Below are 20,076 nucleotides of genomic sequence, written 5' to 3' on the forward strand. Positions count from 1 at the left end.
TTAATGGGCTATAAATTTGTTCCCCAGACTACCCATTTTCTCATATACAACACAGTTCCATGTCACTTGAACATCTATTTCCCCTCGCGAACATACCTTTTCCTTCGAAATACTTTTAAATTATTCTTTACTTTCCCTCAAGTCCACCTTTCTTCAGAATACGCCACTTGATACTTTTTGCCCCCCTTGAAATGATACTTCACTGAAACTAGTCCTTTTTGAAAATGCATTATTTTCTCTTTGAAAATATTCACCTTTTTTGTCCCTCAATGCCACTTATTAAAAATCTATATTGCCCTTCCAAATATATTTTCCTGTGCAATTATAGAGTGCCATCGCCATTGAAGAGAGAGAGTCTACAGTGAGCGATAAAGATATGTTTATTGACATATCCATCAGTGCGGACTCCAATGCAAATAAACCATGCAAGTTATTATCCAAGACCAGAGTATATCAGAGTTCCAGTGCTTTTTTTCTCTTAACTCAACGGGGGGAAAAAGGTTTTGTTTGTATTTTTTGAAAAGAAAAAAAAAAAAAAAAGTTGCAGAGGTATTCCATAATCCATATGGCTCTCTTATTATTTACATTGCAGAGGTGTTTGCACTAAATGGGCCTTGGCCGCTTTAGGTGTTGACAAACATTTGTTGCGGTACACAATCTCAAAATGTGTCAAATAAATTGAGTATAGGGGGACATTTTTTAAATTCTTTTTGTTACTATTATTTTTACAAGCCAATTCCATTGCAATATATCCAAAAGAGGTCATCTATTTTTTTCTGTAAATCAAAGGTGGTGGAACCCTTTCAGTAAAGACTTTTGAGGGTCTTAAAAAATTTACAATCCTAAAATAAAAGAGCTTATTAATATTTCTGTATTAAAATGTTTAGGGGCCGGATCAAATGTGTGTATGTTGCCCACCCCTGCTCTGCATACTCAAACCAAGTTGCAATATGTATGGCAATTTAATAAAAAAAAAAAAAAAAAAATGGAAGCGTTATGATTTGTCTGGTTTTGGAAGGAGGAAGAAAAAAACAGATATGGCAGTAAAATCAATATTTAAAGGTTATTAAGGCACTAGGTGGGCAAAATGCTACACCTGTTTAGTCTTCTTCAAATAATTTACAATTCAAACAGTGCAGTTTAACATTTGTTAACTTAATGTTTCTCCTTTTTGAACCATTTTTCTAGGAACCAATGTAAGGCAATACATTAAAAAAAAAAAAAAAAACAATACAAGCAAGAAAAAAATATATAACACAGGAGACAATGTACCAAATAAACAGAAAAAAAGTGATGGAGGTTTTAGGGACTCCTATACGCCATTACAATGGAAGTTTCCTTTATGGCTTGGGAGCAATAAAAATAATTAGAATAATAATAAAATAATGCATAGATTTAAATGATGATCTTACTCAATACATCTAATACTCGTGTCCCAATACTCTTGTTTCCAAACCTGATAACCTGACTTGGAGAGTAATAAGAATTTATATAAAAAATAAAAAAAAAAAAGGGGAGGAGGGGCAGAGCCAGAGAAGATTAGATGAAGGCATCAGTCGCATTTATCCACCAGAAACGAAAGTCTCCTTGTGTTTAAGGATCTTGTCAGGCATTTTTTTTTCTTCTTCTATTTCCCCAGCCCTGAGATACAAGCACTCACGGCACAACTGCAACACCTGGATGACAGTACCTTAAATCTGAACAAAGAGCCCCAAACGATGTCGGATAGAAATCTCCGCGTGTCATCTCCTGCTTTCGGGCGCCATTTTCTTGTGGAAATGTGGTGATGACCATTTGCAGAGTAGGGAGAGGGGCGGCTCCATAACGTCTTCTTTGCTAACGTGACTGTCAACATTTTGTCCTCGTTTGAGGATGAACAAAGAGGGGGAAAGTACACAATAGTCCAGGGGAAAAACAAGTCCGACGGTCGAGACGGTTAGCTGCAAGAAAGAGCAGAGACAGGTGTCCAGTAAAGGAGACCAAAAAAAAACATCTTGAGGATGGTTAGTAACCCACACAAGTGGAAAACCCTTCAACAACTTATAAATAATAATACAAAATAATACAAAAACATTTGATGTGCGCCAGTTAGTCTCGCCGAACAACACCCAGCTGGATTTACACCGCATGATTCAAGTGACCCAAATTCTATTTTCTCAACCCGTCTAAATCTAACTTGACACTTGTGGAATTATTTACGTGGAATTTTGGTGATGCACCAGTGTAAACACGGACACGAAACACGGTATGTCACTTGAAATGTACATGGAAATGGAGAGTCCCCCCCCAAAAAAATCTGATATAGGCACTAGATCTGGATTGGTCACTTGGATCTGGAGTGTAACGGCATTAGATGTGGATTGGCCACTTGGATCGGAAGTGTAAATTCAGCCTCAGTGTCAAGAGCAGAAGAATCCCCACGTGTGAGCTGAAGGCGGCAACCGAGCGAGCGAGCGAGCGACCAACCAACAACGAGAGCACAAACGGCCAGTTAATAATCTTCATAAGAACAATAAATAGACTTTTGAAAACAAACACATGCACACTTTTGCGAAGCGTCTCCTGTCAACAAGTGCTGGATGTTGCGTCTGCCGCGTGGAAGCTGGACTGCGCTCGGCTACAACACAGGAGGAGACAAGACAGCAAGCAGGTCATGTGACTTGACTCCGGCACCACTCGGTAGCCTCACGCCGGGCAAGACACGGACGACAGCGGTTGCACACGCTCACTTTCATCACGAAAAGTCTGTGGGCGAGTGTGAAAGGATGTAGCTAAAGCTAGGGCTAAAGCTAGCACAGAGTGAATCGACCGACTCCCCTGCTCGATGTTATGAGCCAACTTTGAGCCAATATGCATTTTCGTCAATAGTGGCATTATTATTGAAATACAAGACTTCAGCAAAATATATGGACTTTTTTCGAACAACATTTCTTTTGACTAGCCGGCCAACATAGGAGGAAATTAATTGAGCGTGAAAATCATTTCGGTAACTCATTGATGGAACACGTTTGGAGGATTCATCTTAACAAAAGTGTTACCTCAGTTTCGCCGTGTTGCTTTTAGGGTTTTTGCGGAAGGACTGGTTGGGTCCAGGCCGAGTGGACATGGAGCGTGGCGACGCCCTGGAAAACGTGCTCGGCGGGGTTTTGGGGATCTTCTTTCCAAGATGGCCGATCCACTTCTTCTGCTCGTCTTGGGTCCGAGCCAGCAGGAGCATGTCGCGGGCCGAGGTCACGTCGTAGTTTACTGCGAAAGCCCAAACGAATTGCGTTGGGCGCCGAACTGCCCCCGAAAAACGTTTACTTGCGCTGGCCGACTTTACCTTTGCAAGGGGCGATGACGTCCTCCTTCTTGTCCAGGTGGTCCTTGTGGCACTTGACGTGGCATCGGCGGCACTCGAGCGCCGGCGGCGGCTTGAAGACGTGCCACAGCGGCTTGGAGCAAGCTTCGCAGTTGGAGGGAAAGTGGTACAGGGTGGGGATGAACTCGTGGCCTTTGTGAGGCAGGCAGTTCTTGTCACCCTGAGGGACCGTCTCCACGTCGGCCTCTTTCCTGCACTCGCCCTCGTTGGCGTAGAGGATCTGAAAGCGGATGGGTCACGATGATCACCATTCTCTTGGTTCCATTTCAATTGGGAGTGGCAATAAATAACTTGAAACTTTTTTTTGGGACTGGAAAAAAAGAGAAAACAAAAAGTGGAGGAAAGGGCCCGGAATACCTGGAATATTCTCGGAATCTCTTCAGTCTCGGCTCGGTACACGTCTCCTTGCGTGACCGGTCTCACGTGAAACAGTTTGCTGCAGGCGACAAGTTCAACTGGTGACCACCATGAACATTCCGCGTACGTTTGAATACTCGCCAGGTGACTTACTCGATATCTAGTACCATGGAAGGATTGGACTGCTCCTTTTCTTGCTCGTCGTTGTAGAACAAAATCTTTTTGCTGCTCACCACGACGTACTGCAAGAACACGGCAATGAGACGGACAAAGACGGCGGCCGGCCTGCAAGTCCCCGGAAGCGCCGACGCATACCTGCTTCTTCCAGCCGTATCGCTTGATATTTGTGCGGTTAGGTATAGAGAGCCAGCCCTCCAGTCTGGATTCTGTAAAAGCAGCGCAGGTGGGAGAACGTTACGCACCAAACGTACGGCCCGTTCGAGGGCGACGTTGAAGCGGGCCATGCAAAACTTAAGTTGGGTGGAAGCAAAAAAAGGTTAATCAAGTGCCAGCTTTTCACCACTTTAGAGGGCAGTTAAGATATTCCATGCAAGAGAAGACAATAGGCACGTTGTCCCGTGACAAAAGCTACACTTTGGTTATCACGAGTGACACCGTTTCCCTCCATTGCTCAGGCTGTGAATTGAAAAGGTAACACAATTCCGATGTTTTGCTCGGACCTCCAGCCTAAATGTGAGGTGTATTGTGATGTGACGGAAGGAAGCGTTCCAGTCCAAGCGGCATTTCTGGTTTGAGCATGCCAACAAAAACCAAAGTGTTAAGTGCTGGGAGAACGCAACGACAACAAAAACGTTAAGGCTCATGACTCGGCGTACTGGATTGAAAAGAAAAAAAAGAAAAGAAAATCACTCACAGGAACCATCCCACTTATTTAAAAAAAAAAAAAAAAATCCTCACTCTTAAAATCAGGTTTCAGTTGGTCTAAAGAGCACTAAAAAGAAAAAAAAAAAAAACAAGGAAAAGGCACCACAACACAACAGAACAGAACAGCAGCGGTAGCGGCGGCAGCGGCACATACAGGCCAGGCCAGGCAAAAACTCCGCTCGGTTACTCACAGAGGGAAAGGAATAGAAGTTACAAAGAGAGGAAGAGTGACGACTAGACGTGAAGGAAGGGGGGAAATGGAGAGAGAGAGAGGGCTTTAACCACAGGCATCGTTTCAAGGAAAACTGATACGGAATGTGTCGGTGCTTTTTACCCGAGCGGGCGGGCTAGCGGGCGGGGTGGAAAAAAAACACCACACTGGAAAGTTACACGCTGAGGAACTTCACGCGTGATTTTGGTATATTTTGTTCAGTCTTGCATCATTTCTCTTTGTGTTTAGGGATTGCCGATTGGGTTTTGGACTTGATTGTTCAATTCTTTGGTCCCAAAAAAAAACCCCCCGCAACAACAGCAGTTTTTGCACTGGACTCCCCTCCAGCCAGCCGTACTTACCCGCGATGTTGCTGTCCGTCTCGTCCGTCAGCAAGCTGGTGATGCTGGAGTTGTCCATGCGTTGCTGCAGGTCGTTAAGCTTCTCGCGCAGTTGCTCGATGTCGCTCTCCTTGCTGTCCAGCTGCATCTGGAGCTCGTTGCGATACGTGCACTCCTCGGCCAGTTGCTGCGGGGAAGGCGGCGGCGCACTTGAATACAATTGTTTCCCGTCTTTGAGGAAATGCTACAAGGCAATTTTGAACTGACTGCCTGCATCTCGCTCAGCTCCTTCTGATACTTGATGGCCATGTGGTTGAACTTCTCCTTCTCCTGGTTGAGCTCCAGCTGCAGCTTGCGGTTCTCCTTCTCCTTCTTGCGCAGGTCGGCCGTGCTGCCCTTCTTCTTCTGGTCCAGCTTCATGTCCTTGCGGTTCATGATCTCTGCCAGCTTGTTCACCGCCTGATGGACAGGTTGGAAATAGCCAAAGAAGGCACAATTCAGATTTTTTTTCCAAATGATCCTAGGTTGGGAGAGGTCCGGGCTAACAATTACAAACGTTAAACCTGATCAATAGTAATGACGCAAATTTGCCTGAGCCATGGATTTAACATGAATCAATCCATGTGCGCTCCACAAAAAAAAAAAAAAAAAGGGGGGGGGGGTGGAGAGTTCTCCCTCCTTACCTGGGTCTTGAGAGTCCGCTCCGTGTTGAGGACCTTCTCATAGTTGGCCTTGATTGAATTTGTGATCTCCTCCTTCTGAGCAGCATACTCTGAGAGGACAAAAGTTTATGCGCTTAGACTTTTTCCATACACGTATACGAAAAGAAATAAAATGGAGTACCTTCCTCCTGAGTGCTAAGCTTTTCGCTCAACTCTGCCTTCTCTTTGGCGAGACTCTCCACATCTTTGGTCAGATTTTGATAGGACTCTTCAAGCTGCAGAGCAACAAAAGGATTGATTGACATCCATACATCCAGCATGAGAGGAGTCCAAGTCATTATGCTCACTCGTGCAATGGCGGCCTCCTTATCCACGAGCTCCTGCTTGTGCCTGGTAAGGCTCTTTTTGCTTTCTTGGCTGAGCTCAAAGTACTGCTCCTCCTGCAGCGCCCGCGCCAGCTGCTCCGACTCGGCTTTTGTCACCGTCAGATCCAGCTGGGCGGACAGGGACTCCCTTCGGGGGAAAGACGCAATTACAACTTTGCCTAAAGAAGCAATTACAACTTTGCATGTCGTCTTTATCTTTGACTTGACGCACGCTTACCTTTCACTGCACAGTTCCTGCACCTTTTTATGAGCTTCTTGTACCTGCCGGTTCCTTTCTTCTATTTCCTCTTTGAGCTCTTTGACCTGAGTTTTGTAAAGCGTCTGAAGGGAAAGGGCAGAAATACCATTAGTCAGAGGTCCCCCCCCAACTACGGCATCCGATACTTACAGAAAAATACTGTTCGGCCTCGAGCTGGTCCTGAAGTTCCCTCATCTGTCCTTCGTTGCCTCTGTATTGCCTGGCGAACACAGCGAGCAAAGCACTTTTAAGCGCTCGCCACGCACGGGAGGCCGCTCGCTTTCCGAGCTCGGCCAGCAAATGACGGGATTAGCAATCAAGTAACAGCACTCAGATTAAAGTTTAATCCAGGCTGACACTGTCGCCGATCAGCTTTGGCGCAGTAAGCCCAAATAATAGCACTTATTAGCAAATAGCTGTTTGACTCGCAAAGAGCATTACAGCCAGGAGAAGAGAACGGCCATCATTTGAGGGACTCACTTTGTCAGCTGCGCAAGTTGAAACTCCAAAGAGCGTTTGCTCTCCAGCGCCGCGTTGATCTCCTGCTTGAGCTGCTTCTCCGAGCACCGGAGCCGATCCACCTCCTGCAGCCGGCCCTTCAGCTCATTCTGCGCCAGCACCCGCTTGCTGGACTCCTGCTCCGCCTTTATCTTGAGAGTCTTCACCTGAGCGGCAGATGAAATGTCAATAGGAGGCAGGAAGCGGCCGAGACGGCATCGGTCCACTCACGTCGTCCTCCAGCCTTTCCTTCTGCTTCATCAGCTGCTCCATCTTCTGCACCGACTGCTTGAGGTCAAACTCCAGCATGGAGCACTGCTTCTCCACTTCCACCACCCGACTCTCCGCTCGCATCCTCGCCCCGTTCTCCTCCGACATCTTCACTTGAACAGCTGAGGGAGCCGCCGTTGACACAATTACAAACGTTGTCGGTCATATCTCGGAAAGGCGACGAGCGTACCGTTCATGGCGGCCGACTTGGCCTCCTCGATGGACTCGTATTTGTCAGTTAATTGTGCGCGCGTCACCCGGTGTTCAGTCTGCTCCTGCTCCAGCCGTTGCTGCAGGGTCTTCAGTTTGTAGTTGAGGTCAATCTCCAGGTTGTTCTTATCCTGCACGAAACACAACAAAACAACGGATAAAGTCCCAATTCCTCTCAATTGTAGGTGCTTGTGTACCTTCTCCAAGTTATTGCTTCTCTCCTGAGCTTGTTTGCGTTCTGCCTCCACCTTGGAGACAGTGAGCTTCAAGTTTTTGTTGTCCTCCTGCAGCCCCAGTATTCTCGCTAAAAGGGGAAACAAGACATCAAGACTAGTCGCGTGTTGGGAATGACGATTGACGCCGTCGGCGGGTTACCCTGCAGCTCGCGGATTTCCTCCGAGTCTTGGCTGTAGTTCCTCCTCTCCGAGTCCAAGGTGCTCTGGAGTAGCAGGAGTTCTTTCTCCAGCTGGGCCTTCTCGCCTTCGGCGGCACGGCTCCGCTCCTGCAGCTCGCGGTTCAAGCTTTCCAGATGGCTCATGGACTTGGCCACCTCCGTGTGATTCTTGCGAAGCCTCGCCGCCGTGTCCGATTCGGCACGCAGGAGATCGTTGGCCTCCTCCAGCTGACACCGGAGGGAGCGACCATAATTAATAGTCCTTTTTGAGCATGCAAAGAGCAGGAAAAGCACGCTTACCTGACTCTGAAGCTGAGCAATCTTATCGTTGGAGGCCTGCGAATTCTGGCTGATCTTCCTCATGTCTTCAAGTTGCTCCTTCAGGGTCGACACTGCGAGGAAAACACGTGAACTCACCGACGGGTCTTACAACAGCACTTTTTTTTTTCCCCCCCAGTCCTCACCCTCATTCTCCAAATTGCGTCGCTTCTCTGCTTCCTGGTCGGCTTTTCTTTGGTACTCTGTAAATCTGTGCTGCATCATGATCTTATCCTTCTCCAGCAGGGACATGCTGGCTTCCACGCTTTTCCTCAAGTTGGCCTGCGGAAGACAACATTTTTAAAAAAGCACCGTTACAAAAAATCCAATTCAGTTTATTCTCGATAGCATTCCGATGTGAAGAGACAACACAGTGGGATTTCACCTCCTCGTCCAGCTCTTTCATGATCTTTTCAATCTTGGTACTTGAGGTCCTGGTGGAGAGATCAGAAGGCGGCATTGTATTGACATTTTGATGAACGCAGCGGCACTACTTTCTTTGTCATAACGCACGACTGCGTGCCACTGCAGCTCTGTCCCCAATGTGATGGCGTTACCTGCATTTCTGCTCCAACTCATCCTTCAGCTGCATCTCACTGTGGAGCTGCTCCTCCAGCTGGTAGACTCTTTTCTGCAGATTCTCCAACTAAACGGAAAAATCAACGTCATGGAACGGTGAGAAGTCCCGAGCACAGACGCGAGCGACACTCACGTGACTTCTGTCCTCCTTTGTGGAGCTGCTACGTTTGTCGCTTGTCTTTGAGGCACACGTGGAGCTGCGCAAAGGACTGCAAGGCAAAAGTACAGATGATGAGAATTGCTAGACGTTCAGGCTTTTGAAGTCATGCAAAGCGGGGAAACCCCTACTGTTGATTGCTGTAGTAAGTGAAGCCCACAAAGGGAAGCTGGTTGCCCACAAAGGCCTTTGGTATGGGAAAAGTCTCTTCTTCGCCACGGTCCTCTTCTATGTCATCAAAGTTACTGGTGTCCACGTCACTGCTCAACTCGGGCACCACTGGGGCAGCCGCTAAAAAGACACAAGCGTTACCACGCTGGCTTTACAGTGAAGGCAATTAAAAAAAAACTGTTGTTATGCCAGAATTATTGACACTGTTGCGCTAGTTTAGCTCATTTGAAAATCCAGTTGAGTCCAGTGGCGCCCGTCAGCGGCAAAGCGCTGACTTTGGCTGAGTGAAGAATTAAATATAAACCCAGTTAAGAGCGGACTACAGCTGCGGGATTTGCCACGGGTCTAATCTCCGAGCACTGACGTTGCCGTTTATTGACCTGGACGCTGTCAATGATCAGTCTAAAGAGCAACGTGACGCGCTAATCATAGTGCTGGCTCTCTCACCGTCTCTGATGTTCTCCCACGTCCACTGATCATTCTTGAAGAAAGGGTGCCTCTTGATCTCATCCACACCGTTCCGGCCCAGGCGGACCTCCCTGTTGGTGGGAAAACACTGCTCGGTCCCAATTCGACTGAACAATATTTCGATTTTTGACGTGGGTTACCGGTCCGTCAGGAAGGCACAGATGAGGTTCTTGGCGTCATTGGAGATGTCGCTGTCGTCTGGGAAAGTCAGCGCGTTTTTGTGGTTCATTATTTTGCTGTAGGTGCCCACCAGCGAGTCGGCGTAGAACGGCGTATCGCCTGAAAGAGCAAATTTGCCAAATGACGGTACGTTGGCGCCACCGAGCAGGGCGGCCGCGACGTGCCACTGACTCACCAACGAGCATTTCATACAGAAAGACTCCCACCGACCACCAGTCGCACTCCCTGCCGTAGTAGCCGTCTCCTCCCTGGGATTTCAGTACCTCGGGCGATATGTAGTCCGGCGTTCCCACCGCCGTGTCGCATCGTACCATGCCGTCCTAAAAGAGCAGGCGCCGCCGTGAACATCTTGCTGTGCAAAATCAACACCGTTCCTTTCGACAAACCTTGTTCATTTTCATGCAGGTGCCAAAATCTGCCAGTTTCAAGTGGCCCGCTTTGTCCAGCAACATGTTGTCGGGCTTCACGTCCCTGCAAAGCAAGCCAAATGGGGACGGTGAATGAACGCTATGCCGGACACCGTTTGAGCACTGCCGGAGTTGATACCTATGAATGAAGCCCATGGCGTGGATGCCGTCCAGCGCCAGCACCACCTCGGCCGTATAAAATCGAGCCCACTTCTCCGGGACGTCGTAATTGCTCATCAGGTTGACCAAGTCGCCGCCGGGCATGTATTCCATCACCATGTAGAGGTAGCGGTCGTCTTGGAATGCAAAGAAAAGCTGCGGGCGGGAGGAGAGGAGCGAGAGAAGGCAAGGCGTACGTTAGCCAGCCTGCAAAGATGGTGTTGGGCGGCGGGGACGGACGGACGGACAGACCTGCACCACCCAGGAGCTGTTGGCAAAGGCCATGATGTCCCTCTCCTCCCAAAAGAAAGCAGAGTCTGACCTTTTGATCATCTCAAACTTGCTCAGTAACTTCATGGCGTACACTTTGCACGTGGCTTTGTGCCTCACCTGGTGAAAAAATAGCAAATAATAATAAAGAAAATATATCATAATAAAATATAAAACGACCTTTTCAGTGAAACCTCCATTTTCTTCTTTGTTTATTTCTCTCTTGTTTACATTTCTCAACAGGTTCATACCGTTCCAACCTCAAAATGTTCAGCTCATTCAGAACGTCCCATTGCACATATTTCATACAACACAGTTTCTAATCAATTAAGAGCATGCCAACGTTTTGAGGTTGAAGGGGGTAAACTTACCAGCTGCACCTCCCCAAATGCGCCTCTCCCTATGACTTTGACCACCTCATAGTCTTCGGCTTTCATCCGCAGGTCACGGATTTTACTAATGGTATCCTTATCTGTGGGGGGGAAAAAAAAAAAGATGAGAAAAACATTTTCAAGATGAGCATTTTTATTGATTACATTAAGCTGGTGTGCTCTGTCCATTACACAAAAATTCAAAATGGCTGTCTTTTTTTTTTTTACATTTTAAAGAAATGCTGTCATTTAATAAATAGCAGCCATGAGGGGAACACCACAAGAGCATAGCTCTGGATATTTTTTGGGGGGTCACATCCGAGAATATGGCCTTTGTTGAAATGCGCAAATTTGGCTCAATGGTCGGTATGCACGCTCCCTCTCCTTAAAAGGAAGCCAAGTTGCCACGTTGGTTGAAGAATGGCCAACTTTAGGTCCGGTAATGGGAACTGGCATGGCAAGGCATCCAAATTAAACACGCATAAAAGTCTGGGCTGTTGCACAAAAATATTTTGGAATGAGTCATTTCCCACCATTGGTGAAATCCCAGCAGGTGCTGCTGTTGCAACTATGCGTTACAGGAAATACATTTGACCGTGCACAAGCAAGCAAGCGAATGGAGCTAATGTGATCAGTGGGGAAAGAACGGGAAGAGAATTAATAGAAGACAGCCCCTCAGGCAACGCAAGGCGCACCAACCGGTCGGCCGGCGCATTAGTCCATATCCGTCAATGATGTCACTCCACTCGGATGCATACTACAGTGCTGGCGCAAAAAAGAATTGAAGGGATGACTAATGACAGTTCTTGCCTAGGGCTTTGGAGAAACTTGGCTTGAAATTCAAATAGGAAACATCCAATCGCTCTGTGCCTGATCAAATGTTTAAAGGCCGCAGTGGCCGGAATGGCCTTCACAATCAGCTAACTACGGATGTGTTTTTCTGCGTGTCCTCCAGTTGGGAATTTGAGGCTCATATAGGCCTGTCACTGTGTTTTATCTGTACATGTTTTTGTTTTTAACAGGAGTCGCCGCCATGTTATCCATGTGGCAAAGTTACATTGAACAATGGATTACAAATGGTACAGTAAAGAATGGTATTTTATGATAACATGCTAAGAATGAAGCAATTCACCAAAGGTTGCTAATACGATATCAAATGACCTCCTCGTGTAACGATGGCATCAAAAATAAAAAGCAAGCGATGGGCATCATGTAGGTCGGCAGGAATTTACAAAAGCCCCTTTGTTAAGTACACTAAGCAGCAGACACCTATTGTGTCCAATCCTGCATAGAGGCGGTGACCCCAAAAGAACGCATCACACACGTAGGGGGCGGGGCCTGTTGGATGGGAGATGGAAGACTACTCACATCTATTCAAGAAGTTGTCAATGCTCTTGTTTTTCCTCAGGGCAGGAAAGTCCAGGTCGTACACCAGAGCATCAAGGCCGTCCTGTGAGGAGAAAGAAGAGGAGGGGGTTTATGTACATGAAAACGTCTCTCTCTCTCTCAATACTGCTGGCCCGCAAAAAAAAAAAAACTCACAGAAATGCATGAAAAATCTAGCTTCACTTCTCATGGTGGTTTCTAATTCAAGCATGTGAAGCAACTAAGTAGCTTTTGATGAGTGAGGGACGGAGCAGGGTGGTGCTAGCAAAAGCGGCTGCAACCGCCGAGCAGTTTCCTGAACGTTGCACAAATTTGCCTGATTGTGTCACTGCGAGGGATGTTTATTTATCTTTATTTCTCTTCAACTCTGTGACAGCCATATGATCCCCGTCTCAGACTAACATAAATGTCAGCGGCGGGATTTAGTCTAATCTGCCATAATCCAGAATGTCTAAAAACAAAATAGACACACAAATGTTCAAGCAATTCATAGTCGGTCAGCGTTGCCACAAAAGTGAGAATTGATGTTTTGCTCAAATGATGCACACATTTACAAAGCCATTTATGGCTTTTCTAAACTGTTAAGAGATTGCTTGAGCGCTGCTGACACATTGGGGGCTCAGACAAAACAAGGAAGCCACTTAAATAGTGTTGCTGCTGCGGCTGCTCCTGCTTGGAGCTCAACACAGGAGATCAGGGCCATGCACACAAACTGGGAGACAAAGCACTTGGGCCATAAGAGCGACGCTAGCACGTTTGCCACATGACACATTGGATCATGTGTTGTTCCTTTCATTCTGCGTGATTCCAACCATGACGTTCCAAACACACAGCGGTGGTGCATAAGGGCAAAAACACAACTCTGCCACTGTCCTAACCGTGTTTACGTTGTGCTGTAAAACCACGAGAGAGCAAAAGGATAAAAGGGTGCCTTGTTGTAGACCATAAGCTATTCTGCCAGTCTACACAGAAGTCCCCCCTTGAAAAAAAAAAAAATAGGTGGAGAGAACCAAGTCCTTCAGGACCCTAATCACAAGGCTCTGTACTCAGCAGAGTTATGTTTGCATAACTTCCTGCCGCAAAGAACTCTGGACAGCCACAGTAACATTCCATAACAGGACTGTACACGTCAGAGAAGCTATTTTAGGTATGCGGCCAAACAAGTTCTCCATGAAAAAAGTGAAGGAAGGAGAGAAGAAGAAAAAGAAGGGGGGGACGTCCATCCCGTTGAGTAGAATCACATACAGCCAGGCTTGTTTTCACAGCGCGCCGCCGCGCCAGCGCTTAAAATGCTGTGACGGAAAAGAGGAGGGAGGGAGGGAGGGAGGTCTGCGCATGTGCTCCAGTGGGAGAACAAATGAAGGAAAAAACAAAGAAAATCACAAGCAGGCCACTGAAACGCCGACGTGACGAAAGAGCCAGGTAGAGGCCTCACAAGCAGTGAATGAAAGCAACCGCAACAAATGGGAAGCCAAAGTCGGACACAAGTTCTGCAGGTCTGGCCAGTGGAGCAAAAAAGGAATTTTAGTCAGCTCAGCATTTCAAAAGTGATTTTAATACAAAATTCACGAGGGCAGCACTAGATTTGCTTTCTATGAAGAGTGCCCTTAGAAAGTTCCCAAGCTAAGCTAAATGCTAAAGAAAGCATTCTTTGGTGTCTTCTAAAAGAAGATTGGCAAAAAAGTGAGCTTGGACGACCAACTAAATAAAGATGATGCTCTGGTGGCCATGAAAGCTTTATGCCCCCCCCCCCCAAGTGGTTATGAGTGAACTACACAACAATCTGCAGTGAGTAAACACAAGACCCACCACGATGCAATCTGCGTTGGGATTCAGGGGGATTACACTCGGGGAAATCGCCAGTCCATTAAGTCGGGGGGGGGAAAAAAAAAGGCCAGCTCAGTCTCCAAATATTGACTGGACTTGTCTGCCAACATCCACACCTTGAAAATGAAGGCTGGCTGGTCATTAAGCGCTATAGGAGCCTGATAAGGAGTCCTTGATCGGCGAGGCGTGATACAGGAGTGGCAACTTTGAACGCTAAAAGCCATCTAAGGTCCAAAATGCTTATGAGCTTTTACGGTGGGGAAATAAAACCAGCGGCGACACATATCGGGAACAAGCAGCACCCAAGACGTCTTGTGTGATGATCAGAAAGGCAATAATAAAAGGAGCCAGAAAAAAAATGCAAATATAAGCACCGAGCGCAGCATTAAGCGGTTGACATTACATATGGTAATTATTTCTTTTAAGCTTTCCGAGAGAGGAATTTGCACGCGACGCAAACTCTTTTCCAGACGTTTCAACTTTTCCAATGGGAGACTCAGCAGCCACATCATCCCCGTCCCGTCCCGCGTGCCAGCAGCAGGCATGCGGCGGACCCGACGTGTCACTTCCCTTTTCTGCCACCTCTTGGAGACAATATGCTTTTCACATGTGAGCCATTGTGCAGACTGTCTGTCTCGAGATCAACGAAGCACGTGAAGCCAAAACGTAAGAAATCCCAGAAGAAAAAAAAAAAAAAGTCTCGCATGGTAAAATTGCCAAAGCTGGTAGCGTACATAACAACAAGTGACAGGAAATCCTGCTTGCCTAGAAAGACTGCATGGCTGACAAGTTTGGCGGTGGATAAACGGTAGTGACAGCCAACCTCGAGGTGGCAAAAACGGGGGCACTGGGCAAGTTCCCAGCCAGAGAGAATCGCTGTCACAAACGTTTGCGCATCAAAATGTAATGCGTGCGCTACGTTCTCACGTAACCATGTCACACCAGGAGTTGGTTCATTTTCAATTCATTTGTACTTTTTTGTGCTCTATCATCAGAGTTGACCGTGTCAGTCCCGGAAGAATTGCGCTGTTATTAAGCTGGTCTCAGTATGCATTCCTGCACATCATGGGCCAGTCGAGGGAATGCAAAGCTAAAATAGCTCCGCCGATTGTTTTTTTCCCAGGCCTGAACAGCTGAGGGGTGCGGAACCTGAAGTGAAAACGGGGCAGATGCACTTTCCGCTTGGAGAGGAGATGAATTGTTCTTGCTAAGGGAATTTTTTTTTTCTCACTTCAGTAAAGTATAAAAATGAATCGAACGTGGCCACAATCTGACATCTGTAACCCGGTTCGTTATTAGCTGTATTATCAGCGCAGACAACACCTAGCTGGAAAAAAAGGTTGTTCAAATAAGGGAAGGCGCTGTGAAATGCAACTCGTGTGCAGCCATGCGAGTAAAGAGGTTCGGAGAGGTCACTTTCAGTTGACTCAAACTTTGCACATTTAGCATGTGACTAAAAAAGTTAGCAATGCTTGAAGCCAGCCGTGCGCTCGCTCAGACAGGTGGAGAGAGGAAGAGCGTTTTGATGCTAACAAGTTAACAACTTGTGCTTTTTTTGTGCGCTGCCATCGTCATATTAGCAGTGCAGACTAATAAGCAGCCACTTGTATTGCATTTCAAGACTTTTCGATCGGAAGATGTGCACTCGGTGAACTCGACAAATTGGAAAGACTTTTTTAGCAAGCGTACTGCACCACTCTACAGTTCTGAGTTGCAGGCAGACATTTTTTTTTTTTTACAGAATTCTGCAAAGGATGTGGGAGAGGTTTCTTACTCGATAATTTCCGCTCCACATCGTAGTGCAGCCAGCCTGTCAACTCAGTTTTCAACTTGCTTGAAAAACACTTGCTTTGTTCTGTCCATGTATAAATGCGGTCCAGCAGCCAATATAAATTGCTCACATTAAGCACATGTAGAACCAGTTTTAATATGCGGCGGTTCAATCAACACAAAAGACATCCGCCGTCGGCAAATGACTAAATTAGCATGTCATGAAGAGCGATCCTCCTGTATTGTTCCAATACGGGCACCGACAGGTCCCTCTCTGGGCCACAAGTCAGCCCTCCAGCATTTTTTGGTAGTTCGAGATCAAACCGCAATGGAAAACATGCCCTCCTTTTCATAAATCATAATATTCTAATGTTCCAAAAGATCAACACACTCCACCCAAAGAGTGCAACACAGTTGCTTTATCAAACTGCTATTTATTGGCAGATTGGAATAGATGGTCAAATGCAAACGGATGACCAGAGCACAAAAAAAAAAGTCTCTAGATAATCTCAACATTATCCTCAGATTGAACCGGTTCAAAGGCCTGACGTTCACTTTGAGAGCTATCAGCTGTTGGCAAAAGCAACAAAGTGGACAATGCTCCGAGCCCCAATGTCAGGGAGCTCCCACATCACAATGTCAGGAATTCTGTCCATTGCGATCCCTCTTTTCGGAGCCTGCCTGGAACATGATTGAGGACGGGGGGGCCCGCCTATCCAGATAAGACCCTCTTCCATCCACACGAGGTTTATTTAGGGGTTTAGGAGATAAAGGCTGACAATGTTGGAACATGGGCCTTGATAGGCCCAGAGCTGTAAGGCTCAAGACAAATGACAGCAGGGGGGGGGGGGGGGGGGGGGGGGGGCTTTGTGACAAGAAAAGCCACGACAGTGCTGCGCTACTCACAAAGACACTCAAAGTACAGAAAATGAGCACCATTGAGTATTCTGGTGGAAGCTATTACTCATAAGCTAGCACGCTTGGCTGCTTTATGAGCCTTCAGAAACATGAGTCTTCAGCGCACATAATTTTGGTTTATGGCTAAGAGAGCTGGAGCACACACCCTGCTACCTCGGAGTAGCCTGCCTTGTCTCAACCATCGCGCGGCCGAACGGCTTTGGGACACACCGAGGGAACTCGGGGGGCCGGTCCAAAGACAAGAGCTTATTTGATTAGGATGGAATTTTATTAAACGGTGGGCGGGGTCGCGCGGTCGCGCGGCCGCTCGGCAAAAGGCCTCCATTCATCGATCAAGGCAGATTGCGGCGAGGGGGTGAGAAAAAAAAAAAGGGGGGGGGGGGGGGGGACAACAAGCTTGTGTGCAAGGCTGCCAGCCAACAGGATGGGAGGTCACAGACCAAGTGGCTTTTATTTGCGTGATGTACAGTAAGCCATGCAGGGGGGTGGATTTGTATGCAACAAGTGTTACTTTTTGAGTGAAACTAATGCATTGTCACGTATCAGTACTCCATATTGCAAATCACTCAAATGTAAATACTTAGTGAAAGACCACGCTGGAGTCCCCCATGGCTCTTTCATCTTTTGAAAGTTCAGGCATGAGGAACTCGTAAAACTACACATGCTAAGGATACTAAAACATAAGATTGATTTTGTACTGGATCTCGTTTGATTGTGTAGATGAGCCTAATATAGTGGTTGCTCAAGTATGTAAACACATTTAAGGAGACTCACTTGCAAGCCTGCCACCCACCCACATGTCAAAGGTAGTTAGGGGTGCTGGTCATGACGTCACAAACCACTATGAGTTGGTTGTGATTTGTTGTTCAAAGAATAGTAGATGTTCCTCTCTAGTCGTAACATGGTCAAGCACGGTCTAAAATATATTTAAGGCTTACTTTTGCAACACAATCTGTCCATTGATTCAACTTAACGGAAACTTTTCCCCCAAAGTAGCAACTTGTTTGTTGTCTTATTAAAATGAGCAAAAGGGCCAAATAGACGTTAGGTTTCAATCGTAATAAATAAAACGCTCACGTTCAGAGAGAAAGTGAGGTACTCAATTTTGTTCTGTCAGAGCTGAGGGAGACTTTTTCGAAAATAATTTTGAGCTGAAGCCCGAATGGCTGCCTCGCTGCTTAGCCAGCTAGCAGGCTCCAAACTTACCAGAAGACAATCGGTGTTGATCTCCGACTTGGGGTCCTTCAACATGGCGTCGATTTTTCCAAACCGAGCCTCCAGACTTTCTCCGGAAGACATGTTTAGCGTAAAAATTAAGTCGCCCCCGTGTCTTGCTTTGAAGGAAACAAAAAAGGGAGGCAAACGGAATGGCTAGCTAGCGTTAGCCGCCAGCGGTAGCTCGCTAGCTAGCTAGCCCGATGTTCGTTTGTTGTTTTTTTCCCCCTTTCTTCGTGGGAACTTTTAAAGACAATACATCGTTCTCCTCGAGCTTGCACACGAGATAAAACGTTGTAGGTTCCGCTGTATGTACAAAAGCCACATCTTCTGTTATTATACAGTCTAGTATAGTCCCTCTCCAAATGTGTCTGGCAAACAACTTTCAGGGGCAACGCGACGGCCGAAGATTAGTCAGCCTCCGCGCAGGATGCCCGCAGCGGAGAAGGGCTTCAAACGTCGCTGCATCCGAACAACAACAAAAATGCATTTAAAACATCGGCCGAGTTAGTCCGGGCCCGTTCCCAAGTCCTCGAAAGAGAGGGCGACCAAAACTTTCGTGACAGCTCAAAAAAAGAAGTGGTGGGGAACGGGAGGGGAAAAAAAACTTCTGCTTCTTTCCAAATTTCGAGCAAGTCTTTTTATCGGTAAAAATCCTTCCGCCGCCGTCGCTGTCACCGATTGTCAACCGTGTCCGGGTCCCACCGATGTGATTTCTCCGATCCGGCTCGCACAAGCAGAGGATTCCGGGGTGTTTTTAGTCACCGATGTGTGGAAAGCAGCAGACGATGCCCCGATTTTGTTCCGCAGGCTGGCCAACATGTCCGCCTTCCTGTTCAAACACTCCGGAGAGGAGCCACTTCAAATGTCAACAAGTGCGCATGCGCCTTACCCAGGCAGGCGCACTGGAGTGCCCATGCTGCCGCTGCCGTCAACAGGCAACACGTTGCTGCCACCCTGCCGCTGTTTATTGGGAAACAAAAACATGGATCTGCAAATATATATATATTGAAGACAATTGACATTTACACTAACAATCAGCATAACCATATCGTATGTGAATATTCTCATTCATACGTCACGAATGGTCAATTTACAAATATTCTAATAAGACTGGACTTTTAATCGTATTGTTAAAATCGTATTAACATTTAACACAGTCAAATTTCGCCTCATAGCATTACATCTAACAGTAGCCATGACATGTTTTCATGCAAAGATGACAATTTTATTCTCATCAAAATGACGGTCTCAAAATGACTCTTACATCGATTTTTCTCTGGTAACATTGTCAATATTATCACAACTTGACGAGTACATTTTCACTTTGTCTGTTTTCTCCGAATATGTTTTCCCTTACAACTACTATAGCGTGTGTTTTTTTTGTTTTTTTATTGGAACACCAGTAAATTGAGTTTTTTGACCACCAGAGGACGGTGTCGTGCAATTTAATTCAAGCCATTTGCGCCCATGCGCTTGAGATCTTTACAGGGGGTCCGCGCGCAACTTCGAGGGTGTCACGTCGTGCATCACGTGTGCACCGTAAAACGCTAATACAATGCAAATGCTCGTGCGTGACCATAGCACTGAATATGCAATTATGTGCGCGTGGACAATCAATAAATGCGCTCTCCCACACTTGACGTCTGTCTATTAAAGCCTGTCTTTGCAATGCACGCGCACACTTCCACCCCCCCCCCCCCCCCCCCCCTACCCACACGCAATGTTCTCGAAGTAGAACTTATTGTACGCTCTTACGCTGTTGTTAAGGACGTACAGTCTCGATGACGTCACTCGCTCTCCTGATCAGTTGGGACAACTGGTGGCAGGAACTCAACTCGCCCACCGCGGCCACGATTCGGAGAAGGAACGCAACACGAATGCAACGCAACGTCGCGTGGAGAAAGGTAGGCGTGCAAAAATACACGCGCACACCTGCACACGCATGATGCTCATGAGTTCGTTCTGCCGCTCCTGTGAAAACAGCGTCCAGTTCATCACGTTTCGGGTCTTGAAGCGCTTCCGGCTGGCCGCCGCTGCCTGTTGTGCGCGTTGACCAGAGCCGAA

The 20,076-nt window shown here is 46.9% G+C and overlaps 1 protein-coding gene across 3 annotated transcripts; it reads right to left on the reverse strand.

Annotated features, from left to right (window-relative positions):
- Positions 1 to 362: 362 nt before the first annotated feature.
- On the reverse strand, positions 363 to 18,158 carry rock1 (Rho-associated, coiled-coil containing protein kinase 1). 3 transcript variants are annotated; one of them, XM_037276885.1, is made up of 34 exons: positions 18,001 to 18,158; positions 12,262 to 12,343; positions 10,894 to 10,994; positions 10,505 to 10,642; positions 10,233 to 10,408; positions 10,073 to 10,157; positions 9,862 to 10,006; positions 9,647 to 9,785; positions 9,486 to 9,577; positions 8,999 to 9,158; positions 8,844 to 8,919; positions 8,689 to 8,777; positions 8,517 to 8,565; positions 8,278 to 8,413; positions 8,114 to 8,205; positions 7,795 to 8,041; positions 7,617 to 7,723; positions 7,400 to 7,550; positions 7,171 to 7,331; positions 6,922 to 7,106; positions 6,592 to 6,661; positions 6,421 to 6,524; positions 6,165 to 6,330; positions 5,999 to 6,092; positions 5,839 to 5,927; positions 5,423 to 5,614; positions 5,177 to 5,342; positions 4,034 to 4,104; positions 3,872 to 3,960; positions 3,719 to 3,797; positions 3,323 to 3,581; positions 3,039 to 3,246; positions 2,547 to 2,617; positions 363 to 1,940 (listed from the first exon to the last, which is right to left on the reverse strand). In XM_037276885.1, exons 1-33 carry the CDS (start codon positions 18,091 to 18,093, stop codon positions 2,566 to 2,568), a joined length of 4,143 nt encoding a protein of 1,380 aa, XP_037132780.1. In that variant the 5' UTR covers positions 18,094 to 18,158; the 3' UTR covers positions 363 to 1,940; positions 2,547 to 2,565. The 3 variants fall into 3 exon arrangements, with proteins under 3 accessions (XP_037132780.1, XP_037132779.1, XP_037132781.1); XM_037276884.1 differs by lacking the exon at positions 2,547 to 2,617 and having other exon boundaries at positions 18,001 to 18,093; XM_037276886.1 differs by lacking the exons at positions 363 to 1,940; positions 2,547 to 2,617; positions 3,039 to 3,246; ... (2 more) ...; positions 3,872 to 3,960; positions 4,034 to 4,104 and adding an exon at positions 4,350 to 4,837 and having other exon boundaries at positions 18,001 to 18,093.
- Between the last annotated feature and the right edge of the window lie 1,918 nt (positions 18,159 to 20,076).

The sequence above is a fragment of the Syngnathus acus genome, chromosome 17 (assembly GCF_901709675.1).
Source record: "Syngnathus acus chromosome 17, fSynAcu1.2, whole genome shotgun sequence".
In the NCBI taxonomy this organism is placed as follows: domain Eukaryota; kingdom Metazoa; phylum Chordata; class Actinopteri; order Syngnathiformes; family Syngnathidae; genus Syngnathus; species Syngnathus acus.

Coding starts and splice junctions, on each gene's coding strand:
- rock1 (XM_037276885.1), bottom strand. CDS start 18,093: ATGTCTTCCGGAGAAAGTCTGGAGGCTCGGTTTGGAAAAATCGACGCC. Junction 7,107..7,170: donor AGGAAAGGCTGGAGGACGAC/GTGAGTGGACCG, acceptor TCTGCCGCTCAG/GTGAAGACTCTCAAGATAAA. Junction 5,343..5,422: donor AGCTGAGCGAGATGCAGGCA/GTCAGTTCAAAA, acceptor CCTTCCCCGCAG/CAACTGGCCGAGGAGTGCAC.